General features: G+C 40.0%; 1 protein-coding gene across 1 annotated transcript; it reads left to right on the top strand.

The window, feature by feature from the left end:
• The first annotated feature begins 430 nt into the window (after positions 1-430).
• LOC116060450 (AFG3-like protein 1) lies at positions 431-13,207 on the top strand. The gene is made up of 19 exons (XM_031314003.2): positions 431-696; positions 2,005-2,095; positions 2,210-2,269; positions 2,359-2,477; positions 3,033-3,182; positions 3,282-3,356; positions 3,770-3,891; positions 4,001-4,262; positions 4,461-4,598; positions 4,814-4,967; positions 5,069-5,176; positions 8,475-8,600; positions 8,749-8,859; positions 9,292-9,407; positions 9,571-9,771; positions 10,285-10,479; positions 10,730-11,463; positions 11,497-12,021; positions 12,573-13,207. The coding sequence occupies exons 1-17, from the start codon at positions 577-579 to the stop codon at positions 10,943-10,945; spliced, it is 2,364 nt and encodes a 787-aa protein (XP_031169863.1). The 5' UTR covers positions 431-576; the 3' UTR covers positions 10,946-11,463; positions 11,497-12,021; positions 12,573-13,207.
• The last annotated feature ends 49 nt before the right edge of the window (positions 13,208-13,256 follow it).

Raw genomic sequence — 13,256 nt, 5'->3', positions numbered from 1 at the left:
TGGATTTCCACAAATCAAGTACAGTTACTGCTGAACCGAAATTAAAATCCAATCATTGTGTAATGTTACAATTCAAGATAAAAAAAACTATAGGCTAGGTAATATATAGACCTAGGTAAATTTACTATAGCACTATCATAAACAGGAACTCTGGTCTCAAACAGATTGATGCATTGCACGAGTAGGCATTGAGTTTGCTGTATGAGTAGAACCCATGAACCCACCCATTGGTTGCCTCTTAAAAAGTTGGCTCTTAAAAAAATATGAGCTTTAAACATACTTAACTTACAGGCTTTGTACTACACCGACATAGTTTTTTTTTAATTTTTTTTTTTTTAATGTACGTTACGTGATTTAAGCCCAAAATTGATCAAGAAAAATCGGGCCTTCGGACTATGATCAGTAATCGAAACCTCGCGAGATGACGAGTGTGTACGGTACTACTTGTTGACTCGGAGAACACACGTCCAGTATAACCCATATGTAGCCATCTACATCCATGGTAACCACAGCCGAAATTACAACGCTGTGGAGATAGATCTGGGAATGCGACCGAATGAAAGTAGCTGACACACGATGGGGCTGCTCTCTGTGAGTGTCGGACCCTTTCGGAACCGAGTGTGGGCCGTTCGGACGTGGATTCGAGACTTATCCACTATTTCAGCTACTTTTCACAACGGGAGCGCACTCCCGTCGGTACGGTGACATTGTTTTTGTACTTCTTATAATGTAAAGTCGCTACGGTCCTCTCAAAATAGAATTAGAAAAAAATAGATATACAAACTTGTTTTGCAACAGCTAACGTTACTTGCATATGCGGTGTCGCAGGAGTTGGAGCCCTGTGTGACCGTATGAGGTTTGTCATGGGAAAGAACACAGTGTTCCTCGGTGCAGGAGGCTACAGAGCCCCCCAAACCTGTAAACAAACAAACTGCACCACTGTTTATGTATCATTCCTCAGTTGTTTGTAATCTCACGATGTGTCCATTTGATAATGTTTAGTTTAGAAGTCAGTTTCCTCAGTTTCATAATGTTTTGTTTGAAGGGGGCGTTTCTCTGTTGGCCCATGCATTTTCATTCTTTTTCATTCATTCAGTTGCTTTTGAATGTTATCAGACATGCAAGTTATTTAATATAAATAAAACTTGGTTAAATAGAGGTTCACTGGCTGGGATGAGTTATCTTACACTTTCTGCTTTTCTATTGAAGTAGAACAATCAATCAATCAATCAATCATTGATTATTTGACTTAAAGATTTCCCAATTCAAGTTTCATTTAGGTTTGTTATGTTTTTAGTCATAGTTAATATTTAAAGATATCTCCAAAATCTTTATTTGGCTGTTTCTGGTATCTTTCATTAAAAAGAGATTATTGTTCAACAATAACATATTGTTACTCAGATATATCTTGATATGTAAACAAAATGTCAGATACATTCACATAATATTGTCATTTTTTATGATTCTCAAGTATCAATATTATATTTGCCGCAAAAACGATAAACCACAATCAAAGATTTTGCAGTTGTGTGGAAGAAACTGATATTTTAGCTACTTTCAAAGGTGTTCATAACCTAAAATAACCCCTTAAATATAATTTAATGTGTTTGATATGCACACATAGTGACAGATATGTGAATAAATACCATGTGATCTTAAAAGCAACTGTTCACTGTATAAGTGGGTTATCTGCAACAGTCTTGTAATGAAATTAGACTTACACAGTCCAGTATGCTCATGTCAAAATGAGATTTCAGTAATCCTGTGAATAATATAGCAGGACAGATTTCTCATATTAACACGGAAGCTAGTCTGCAAGACTGATTCAGAACAGCTGTAGATTACTGTGGATTACATGTTTAGTTTTGTATCGCCTATCAACAACATCTACTACATATAGCATGTTTAATTGATGCCTTTCTGCTGTATATTTCTTTTCCACCTGTCTTTTTATGGCCATGCCCTCACTGCTAACATATTCATGATATAGTATCTTAATTTCAGAAGGCGTCACTGATCCAAAGGAGACGTGGAGGATTATATCAACACAGTCTCCCCCTTGCTCGGTTACTTAGCTCAAACAAACCACCAAAAGGTAATGTACCTCCTTGCACTATGTAATGTAGCTAAATGAGTGCACACAGTGGCCTAAATCGATGTGAGCCAGTTGCACTTAATTATTTTGTTGTTTGCTGTTGAATTGGTTCAGGTTTTGAAAAGTTTTTCCCAAAGAGTGAAGAAAGCACTGGCGTCAACAAATCAGCTGAAGGTGAGGGACAAGCAGCATTTAGACATCCTCTGTTCTCATTTCCTCTGCACTGTATGACTGATTTTGTTGTTGATTCTGTTACTATTTAGATGAAAATAGCAAAGAGCAAGAATCTCTTGTAAGGGAAGAGCGGGACACAAATGATGATGGGGACCAAAGACGAAGAGGAGGGAAAAAGGAAGAATCACAGTGGTGGACACGCTTCCAGGTGTGAATCATAGCCAGTCTTTACTGCTCATTAAAATGCACTACACACAAACACATGGAATATATTTACTAAAATGCTGGCATATGAAAGCTTTAAAAGTCAAATTTAAACCTAATTGTACTTATTAGTGCAAGTTTAAGTTGCATTCTCCATAATTTGGCATCCTTTTGTCATGTAATGACTATTCAGGTGTATAATACTCTTATAGTTAGTTCTCTCTCTCTCTTTCTCTGTAAAATGTTCCACTCACAACATATCTTGGTCACCTTTTATTTAGTAGTGAACTTTAATTGATTCTTATCCAAAATGTCTGTTTATGTTGTGTATTTATGTTAAATTAGCATAAGCTGATATATTGTCAGACTTTCCAAACGGTCAAATGTTGAAATTGATATTTTCCTTAAAACATATACTGGTCATGCTCTACTTTTAAAAGGGTGCTAAGTTGAGAGGCCTGCCTGGATTTTTTTTCAGTGGCCTGCTGACAGCCTCTCCTTTAATCAATTCATCTCTCTCTTACACCTTTTTATTTATTTATCTTTTTACATCTAACAGGATGATTTCCCCCTGGATGAAAAAGCAGTGCGGTACTTTGCAATCGGTGCTGCCGGCATGACCTCAGCTTTTTTGTACTTTTACTTCCGAGAGACGGGGATGCAGATCTCCTGGAAGGACTTTGTACAGCACTACTTAAATAAAGACTTGGTAAGAGGCAGAGAGTGTTTTAGTTTTGGTATCTTCCATCTTTTATCTGTTTGTTTTTGAAACCATGTAAAGAAATTGGTTTTTGTGCTCTCTACACAGGTTGATCACCTAGAGGTTGTCAATAAACAATACGTCAAAGTAATTCCTGCCCATGGAGTGAACACATCAGAAGTGGTTAGTGCATAAATATGCTTTTATGTCCTTTTGCTTTTCATATAGGTCACTCAGTCGGTTAGGGGTATTTCAAAGTGTAGCTTAATATTAACACGAGCAGAGAAGAGTCATACATTTGACAAATAATCTTAATTTAAGGCCCTCTTACTGTTTTTCTCCTGAACTGTCAATCACGACTGACAACTGAGCAAAATCCATCCAAATCCATTTCACTAGTTAGGTTCATGGGATGCGAATCCTACCAGACCAAGTCTGACTGTAGCAGCAAAACCCCCGACAGCATTGAAATGAGCAATGGTGCAATTTATTGCTCATTTCTATTTGTAAAAGGAAGAATGTATGTCCTCCTTGTTATTTCTTCTTTAAAAAGTTACACAGTCTTGCTTATGTTTTATGTTGTGTGTATGTTTCAGAGCTATTTGTGGTTCAACATTGGCAGTGTGGACTCATTTGAGCATAACCTGGAGATGGCCCAGCAAGAAATGGGTTTGGACTCACAGAAAGTTCCTGTATTCTACAGCAGTGAAAGCGATGGGTGAGAGTTGAATCTGATGAGTTCCTGAAACTTACAAAGCAAAGTAACTCTTATGCAAATTGGATTGGTTGATGATGCCTTAATTGAGCTTCTTTCTCTCTCCCCAAAGGGCACTCCTTTTCAGCTTACTCCCAACCTTACTGCTGGTCGGCTTTTTACTTTTTGCCATGAGGCAGGGACCAATGGCAGGAGGTCAGCGAGGAAACCCCTTCATTATGAGTGAATCCAAAGCCAAGGTAATAAAAGGCAACGTCGGCATTCAGTTCAAGGATGTCGCAGGCTGTGAGGAGGCCAAACTGGAGATTTTGGAGCTTGTCAACTTCTTGAAGAACCCGCGGCAGTACCAGGACCTAGGCGCCAAGATCCCAAAGGTGTGACACACTGTATATCAATCAAGTATTGTGGCATAGGGTCGGGGGGTGAAGGTGACAGGAACATTTCAATTAATGGATTTTTTTCTCCCTCCGAAGCATAGTATGGGCTAAGAATTAAGTTTTGAAGTTTCTCCACCTAGTGAAGTATTCATTGAGATACTGGTATTGATCATTAAGCAACACCTTTCTTTTCAGGGTGCTATGTTATCAGGCCCACCTGGTACTGGCAAGACCTTGCTAGCTAAGGCCACTGCAGGAGAGGCCAACGTGCCCTTCATCACCGTCAACGGCTCGGAGTTCCAGGAGATGTTTGTTGGCGTGGGTGCAGCGAGGGTCAGTACCGGGCTAAATGCAAGACTCTGCCAACAAGTTGTGAAGCTATATGATGGGTCTCATGCAGTTCATGCTGCTGTTTGGCAACATCATCTGTAACACAATGATTCTTGATTCTCAGACTACATGGGGCACACTCTCTACTGGGTGAGCTAGAGGTTGACTCAATTTATAAGATTATGTAAGTGATTTCTCTTGACTCTGTCCTGTATTAGATAAGGGATACGTTTGCCACGGCTCGAAAAAATGCCCCCTGCATCCTTTTCATTGACGAGATTGACGCAGTTGGCAGGAAGAGAGGCAGGGGGAACTTTGGAAACCAAAGTGAGCAGGAAAACACCCTCAACCAGTTGCTTGTGGAAATGGATGGTAGGTAGTTATGTCACCTCTTTTAGTGTTCAAGCCTTTCTCCCATTCTGGGTGCAATATTTCACAAGATCTTTGTATGCTATTTGTTTTTGTCATTACAGGGTTCAACAGTAGCACTAACGTGGTCGTTTTAGCCGGCACCAATCGAGCTGATATCCTGGATCCAGCTTTGATGAGGCCAGGGCGCTTTGATCGACATATATACATAGGTAAAGAGTAGCACTTGTCTGAGGTCGGCTTCCTTTCTAGCTCTCCCCTGAATAACTCTTTCTCTCTACATTATCATGTATCACTGGGTCAATTTGTTAGGAACATTTCAGTTTATCATTTGCAAGTGAAGAGTTATCTGCAGGTTTTGATGTACATCTTGCCCCTAAAATCATACCAAATAACCAAGCTGACTTTTGTTTCTTTGGACGTCTCCATTTCCTCTACACTTAGAAGCAACCCTGGAGTTTTAGGCTACATTTACATTGCTACGTTTTGGTTTAAAAATGAATATCTTTTGCTAGGTTTACACCTCGCATTCACACTGCTCTGGGGCTTGTAAACGTGGCGTTTGCACAAAAGAAGACGTACGCCGCTCTCTACGCAAGAATTGGGATTTATAAAAAGCAAACTTGACGGGAAAATGTGCGGTCCGCCACAGACACTCTGACCCAGGCATATGAACAGAAATGGGTGAAATGAGAAAAGACGACACCAACGGCAGATGGATTAAACACGTGAAACTGAGACCATTGTGTAAAACAAATCAAAATATTGCCTCATTGATTTCACTCATGAGAATTCACAAAGCCATTCTTACAATTAATATCCTACACAAACACCTGTTTGATCCATCTGCGGTGAAAAACAGACAAAATAAAACAAGATACTATCATAAATTCAAATGAAGATATATTTGTGAAAAAAACTCAAATGTTCTGTAATTATATTGGCATGTTATGGAATTTATTCTCATGAATAATACGACAAACCGGACAAATAATGTTTACACTGATGCTGTTTTCGATGCGGAGCACATCCTTTTAATATGGTCATCATATACAGTATCAGTGTTTTATAAAGTGTTTAGTTTTATGGCTTTAGATCATTTTATTTTTGATTTAAATGTTTGTTTTATTGTAGGTCTAAAGCATGTTTTAACCATTGTGAAAGGTGCAATAGAACGTTTTACTAATTACATGCTCCTTGCGCAGAACTATTTGTCATTTACAATTAGATTAATTCCGACACCTTTAGCTTTTTAGATGTAATCAAATTGATGGGTATTAAAAGGCATGCCATGCGTAATGACCCACAATGGCTGGTTTTGCAGTGTTGGAAAATGTGGCAAATGGAGACAGACAGCAAGAAGACTTGCTGGCAAACGAGGACGAGTGGCCTCAGAGCCAGTTCTGACTTCCTCGGATCTCTGTGCTGTTTTGGGCCCAGCGTTACAGAGGAGCACTCGGAGAAACCATGCTGTGCCTGTCCCACTTCAAGAGGGGTCAGCTCCGGCGTCCCGTGGCATAAACACTTTCTCTGTGTAGCGCCAGGCGTTTTTTTTGTATCAACTTTAATATCAAACCATTTCTTTTTAATTTGGGTCACAGTCCGACCTCTGAGGCTGTGGCATTAACTGCGTCTGCAACATGTTGCCACGCTATAGCTTTTTGGCATTAGTACTGCCCACACTGTGCCCTCTAAACATATTATCCTCTTTTGCACCTCTCTAACAAGAACTACAACTTCACATTGAGTGAAAGTCCTTTGCTTTGTTTTCCTCTCTGATCATGATGTCTGTATGAATGAATATTATTTGGGGCGTTTCACTGACTATTTAAGGGAAACTATGGGCATGGCATGAAGCCGCCAAAGCTGCGCCACATTTAGAGTTGAATGTGATTTATAAAGGGAATCCGGCGTAGGACGTGCATGCGCATGGTTTTATAAATCTGAATATTTCTGTGCGTACTCATCATATGTTTCATCCGTACGTCACTTCTGATGCAAATTCGCCGCACAGTTTTATAAATGAGGCCCCTGGTGTTTCAGAGCCCCTAAAACGAAGAAATTTGAAAACACGTGTGACCCTGTTTTGGTTTGGAGTCTCGGGGGTTGTGTTTCTGTCTCAACGGCCGCAAACGGAGAACTTTGGCAACACAAACACTGACGCCAACGTTTTGCTGCCTGATTGGGTCATGATGTCTCGTTCTCTGAGACTAAGCTACTAACGTTACCATGGCAACTACCAGCAACGGGCGGAGTATACATGCTGCCTCCTGTTTATCCCGGCACGCGAATGCCCGGTATACGTGAATGTTCATGAGCTATGCGGTTTGGGCGTGTTAGTTTAAACGCAGATTAGTTCTTCTACTGTAGCTGAAAACACGTGCGCATAGAGATCGCTTTAGGCTCAAAACATGTTTCATGCATGTGATCTAATACTGCATAGCAGACACTATGGAACAAATTCAATTCAGTGGCACTAATTCATGCAGTTTTAACTTTGTTAGTGTTGTTGCCTGCTTCAAATTAGGTGCTAAGCTTGACCTTACTGACACTTACTGTATAGTTTCCTTAGAAATTAGCTTCAAACCTATAAGATTTTCTTCTGTTCTTTTTTTGCACCTGTTCACTTGTGATTTCATTAAAAGCGTGTGTTGCATACTGTGCGCTTTTATCTTTGTGGTTAAAATGGTTGATCTTTTTCTGCCTGCTAAAATCTAATTTGCTTTACGCCAGACAACGCCGGACAATGGTGGGCAGGGAGCGGTTTTCTATCTGACAAAGAAAACTGGGTCAAAATGAGAGAGCTGGCTTTCTATAAAAGAAGGATTAGATGACTGGAGGCCAACATAAGGGATGGGATACACTGCTCCTGTCTGTGTTGTTGAGTCTATGTTCCCTTTCCTTCAGTCTTTTGTTGTTACATGTAAACAGTAAGCGTTTATATAATACAGCCACACTACTAAATATTTTTTGTTAAGTAATAAGTTAATCATTATGTCAATCATTTTGAAACAAAAATAAGTTTTGGGTTTAGCCTGAATAATAATGCATTTTGTTTAGGTCTTCAAGGCCGCAAGTTCAACCGCTGCTTAAGGACTCAGATCTAATGGGTTCTTTAAATGTTCCTCAAAGTGCATAGACAACCTTGGTGTCTATAGCTATGTATTGCCAGTTAAACATTTGTCAGTGCCATTTTGAAAATGAGCTGTATAACATGAACGCAGAAAAAGTGCAAAGTAGTTGTCAGGACCAGTTGAATGAGCTTCTGTAATATTTGTAAATGTGACGTCATAAGGTACAGAATCTGAGACACACACGTGTTTCCTTAGCTTAGCAGTTTATAAGAGTAGTGTTGTCTCTATTTCAGTAACATTATCATGTGATGGTGTTACTTTAGCAGTATCTGTTTTAATTTAATGTTGCTCACTGTTTATCATTATTTTGGATTATAAAAGAAAATGTCCTGAAAATTTATGATAGGTTTCTTTTTCTTCCTTTTTCTTTCTACAGGCCCACCAGATATTAAAGGCAGGGCATCCATCTTTAAGGTGCATTTAAGACCTCTGAAGTTGGACACTAGTATAGAAGTAGAGGCTTTGGCCAGGAAGCTAGCTGCACTAACCCCAGGTTTTACTGGTAAGAACAAGAGCTGTGTGTTGATGTTCACATGTGAACACACTCTTTGGATTATCTACAGGGATCATACAGTTTGTCTTCTGCATCTCTCTCTGTATTTATCATACCACAGTCTAACTTGGTTGTTGTGGCTCCTTTTGTGTCTCAGGGGCTGATATTGCTAATGTGTGTAATGAGGCTGCGCTAATAGCTGCCCGACGCCTCAACCAACATGTCAATACTAAGCACTTTGAGCAGGCAGTCGAGAGAGTCATTGGAGGTAAGTTGGCATGCACTTGATGTTATGACAACATTCATAGAATGACTACTGGATATGGGTTTTACACCTTAATTAAGTTAGTAGTTAAAGCAATTGCTATACATTTATGTATTTCTTGTATACTGTTTATATTGATTTATATTTTAAATACATCCATAAACGTGAACTTAGTGCTTTAATGTGAGATATACATACTTTTAATGCAGTAACCATAACTTACAGCCTGTCCTTATATTTATCATTGAGACTTCCCTTAAGGATTTGATTATACTGTACTTACTGTGTGATTTCATGCTGTACTCAAAGCTCATGCACCAACCCACCCCTCAACTGTATCTACTGTATGCTTAAAGGGCACATCAACCCAGATAACTTATTGCTTGTTAAAAAACACACACACATGCATATTAATGACATCCTCCGTGCTCTCAGGTCTGGAGAAAAAGACTCAGGTACTGCAGCTTCCAGAGAAGACTACTGTGGCGTATCATGAGGCCGGACATGCTGTTGCAGGCTGGTTCCTAGAACATGCAGACCCCCTACTTAAGGTAGTCACACCTTTTCCTTCCTCTCTTTCCTCACACTGCTGCTTGACTATGTGAAATCTGTAGCCCTTGCATAATCTTGTTTTTACCCTCTACAATCAAACTAGAATTTGACCAAGTATTTTACCATATTGATAATTTGATTAATTATAATGTACTCCCTCAGGTGTCCATTGTTCCCAGAGGGAAAGGTTTGGGTTATGCGCAGTATCTGCCTAAGGAACAGTACCTGTTCACCCAGGAGCAGCTGTTTGACAGAATGTGCATGATGCTGGGGGGTCGAGTGGCTGAGCAGGTTTTCTTTCGGCAAATCACCACCGGGGCACAGGATGACCTCAGGAAGGTCACGCAGTCTGCATATGCACAGGTAATCCCCACAGTTTACAACAGGCATGTTAACAGATACACAAGGCAGGAAACTTCTGTATGTGATACAAAAATATATTGTAATGTACATTTTATATGAGGGAGCCAGTGTTGAGTCATAAACTCTCACATTCTGAAATAGAAGTTGTTTACTTTGTGGTGATGTGGTGAAATTATCACTTATCCTTTAGTATACTAAATGGGTTTCCAGATTGATTTTCTCAAAAGTGTAGAGACAAGATAAACACGTGAAATAGCAGCTCCTTTGTCACTGTACACTAAGTAACTACTAGCTATTATTTTAGTTGAATTCCACTAACAAGTAGCTTCCTGCAGGCAAACTGCTAGAGTACCAACTTGAAGATTAGACTATATTCTTTTTTTACTGCCCAGACTATTTCAATTAGAAGTCACTTTGCACTTTTTGTTAGTCAGAGAATGATGTTGTAACCAAAGGCACATAAGAAGCAGTTTGTCTTTAGACTAACAGGACTCATTTCTCTTCATATTTTAGGTTGTACAGTTTGGAATGAATGAGGCGGTGGGTCAGATGTCCTTTGACCTCCCTCAGCAGGGTGACATAGTAACTGAGAAGCCCTTCAGTGAACCTAAAGCCCAGCTTATAGACCAGGAGGTCCGCTTGCTTATAGATGCTGCCTTCCAGCGAACACTTCAGCTCGTCACCGACAAGAAAGAAATGGTGGAGAAGGTGAGAAGTATTATCACTGATGAACAAAACGATGGAGAGAAGTTAACATGAAGAGTACTCTTTTATGGTCTGTTTAAATTTGTATTTTTAAAAACTGGTTGGAAAAATTGTTACTTTTACTATTAGTTGTAACTACTGCTAATCTGTTCTTGAACTCAGCGATCAGTAATGCCACTTGCATTTTCATTGATGGAGTTAGCCATCGTCATTAGAATGCTTCTTGTTTATTATTATTGGTCATGTGTTGCAGGTGGCAAAACGTCTGCTAGAAAAGGAGATTCTAGACAAAGCCGACATGGTGGAGCTGCTAGGAACTCGTCCCTTTCAAGAGAAGTCATTGTATGAGGAGTTTGTTGAAGGGCTGGGGGAATTTGCAGAAGACACCTCTCTACCTGAAGGGCTAAAGAACTGGAACAAGAACAAAGGAAAGGAAAAACACCCGCAGAATCAACAAAACTATTACTAGGTGGGAGTTGACAGTACCCTGGGAAGAACATATGGGGGAAGCTCGCCAAATACCAAGAGCTGGTGGAGCAGTGTAGGAGCCGAGGCTAGTGGGCCCTCTGCGAACCAATCAAACCGGGGGTTTGTTGGGCGCTTGATTTGCAAAGCTCTGACTGGGCTCAGAGTAACTGGAGCTGCGAAGAGGTGGGCCATCCGCACCATAACTGAAGCTGCAGAGAAAGCCACAAGGTGGCTTTGGATAAAGAGGGCAAACCTGTGGATTGGTGCTACTGGGATGCAAGCAGGGACCTAATCAACCCCGGCTGTGTCACCTGGGGGAGGGGGTATGATGTTGAAAGACCCGAAACCCCCAATGACCCCAAGAGCATCACTGATGATACATCCCAGCGCATCCTAGAGATGTTTCTTGTAACCTGAAGAGTGCAGTTTGTGGCTCATTTCACTGGAGGTGCCTTAATTCAATGCTCTGATGCAGTCCTACAGGACAATGACACTGACAATCATACCACAGAATAATCTGTACTGATGGTCAGGAAAGTTACTGAGCTCAAGTTACAAAACTGATATCACATGAGATATGCTTTTTAATATTCAGCATTAGTTGACATCATGTGGAAATCATTTGTTGTGGTGGTATCATATGAGTTGCATTTTATTCTGAGGCTCATTGCCCTTATCCAACCTTAAAACTATAAATCTATTAAGAATGATTTCTTCCCTAAGTGGGGGATACCAGATTTCTTCTCGTTTCTCAGATGTTTAAGATTTCAAAGGCACGTTGACTGTTTTAAATCTTTCTTCACACTGTCGTACAATGTGACATTGTGTCTCAACTTAAATATATTTTAATCACCATTATAGTCTTTCAGCAAACATCAACCTTCCCCAACTTGGTTCTTCTTTATTTAGCAGTAAAGACAGCTGTTAGAACTCAGTGTTTGTAAATTTGCTTGCACATATTACAAATGTCATTGGATCACATATATGTAGGTTGTTGTCTCTTCCTCATTGTCCCATACTAATAGGAGTCAATATTGATGTAGACATTCATTACTTTAGTTTGATGGTTACTTAAAGGTCCTATGACATGCTGCTTTTTGGATGCTTTTATATAGGCCTTAGTGGTCCCCTAACTCTGTATCTGAAGTCTCTTTCCCGAAATTCAGCCTTGGTGCAGAATTACAGCCACTAGAGCCAGTCCCACAATGAGCTTTCCTTAGGATGTGCCATTTCTGTGTCTGTAGCTTTAAATGTTATTGAGGAGGAGAGAGGGGGGGGGCAAGGTGGAGGGTGGGGGTGTGGCCTTGACCAACTGCCATGCTTCGCTTGTTTTCAAGCCATGATGTCTCTCTCTTTCTCATGGGTGGGCCAAATTCTCTGGGTGGCCAAAGCAAAGAAAGGGGAGGTAACCTTCCTCCTTATGACCTCATAAGGAGGATATTCCAGATCCGCCCATCTGAGCTTTCATTTTCTCAAAGGCAGAGCAGGATACCCAGAGCTTGGTTTACATCTATCGCCATTTTTAGCCACTGGGGGACCATAGGCAGGCTAGGGGAACTCATCTTAATGTTAAAAAACCTCATGAAGTGAAATGTTCATGTCATGGGACCTTTAAGAACTGGGAACAGACTGGGAACAGACTAACAAAATGGCATACCATACACTTCATTCTCACACTACCTCACAGTCTGTGTTCTTAACTGCCTCTTAAAATGGCATCATCATTTGTCACAATACTCACACTATAGTCTGGTTATGCATTGGTTTTCATCCTGTTTATTTTGTTAATCATATGAAATGACATCCAGGATGATGCTTTCTGTGCTTCACTGTAGTTCATGTGGATATCAAAAATGAGTAAGGACTCAAAGTAAGGAGAGGATTAATTTGCTTTTCCATGGATGGATTGGGTGACCATCTTCATCTCAATACCTTGAGCCCTCCAACATTTATTAACATGACAACAAATTGCTGTTATTCAGGAAATCATTTGTTTTGGTGAATTGTGGCTTATGTTTAAATGTTTTCTCTTATTGTGAGCCAAGCGATCTGAACTTGATAACTACTCATGTTGCATTCTCATCTCATGTATTTGCCAATTACAGCCAAGTTAAACTGCACCAATGAATTTTATATAAGACCACAGATTTGTATACAGTAGTGTAAATGAACTGTATATCACAATTAAAAACTGTGCTCGGCATAGAATGGGGCTGCATTTCCAAAGTGTAGCTATTAAATGACACAATAAAATGCACTTTTTCAAGACTTCTATTTATTCTTCTATCATCCCAGAGTCACTTTTGATCCGT

Source organism: Sander lucioperca, chromosome 3 (genome assembly GCF_008315115.2).
Source record: "Sander lucioperca isolate FBNREF2018 chromosome 3, SLUC_FBN_1.2, whole genome shotgun sequence".
Taxonomy (NCBI): domain Eukaryota; kingdom Metazoa; phylum Chordata; class Actinopteri; order Perciformes; family Percidae; genus Sander; species Sander lucioperca.
Note: the sequence above shows the minus strand (reverse complement) of the source record. Positions and strands in the feature narration are given on the sequence as shown.

Excerpts from the sequence above, each read along its gene's own strand:
- LOC116060450 (XM_031314003.2), top strand. The coding sequence starts at position 577 with ATGGGGCTGCTCTCTGTGAGTGTCGGACCCTTTCGGAACCGAGTGTGG. Across the intron at positions 3,183-3,281 it reads ACTACTTAAATAAAGACTTG|GTTGATCACCTAGAGGTTGT; the intron begins GTAAGAGGCAGA and ends CTCTCTACACAG. Across the intron at positions 9,408-9,570 it reads ATGCAGACCCCCTACTTAAG|GTGTCCATTGTTCCCAGAGG; the intron begins GTAGTCACACCT and ends GTACTCCCTCAG.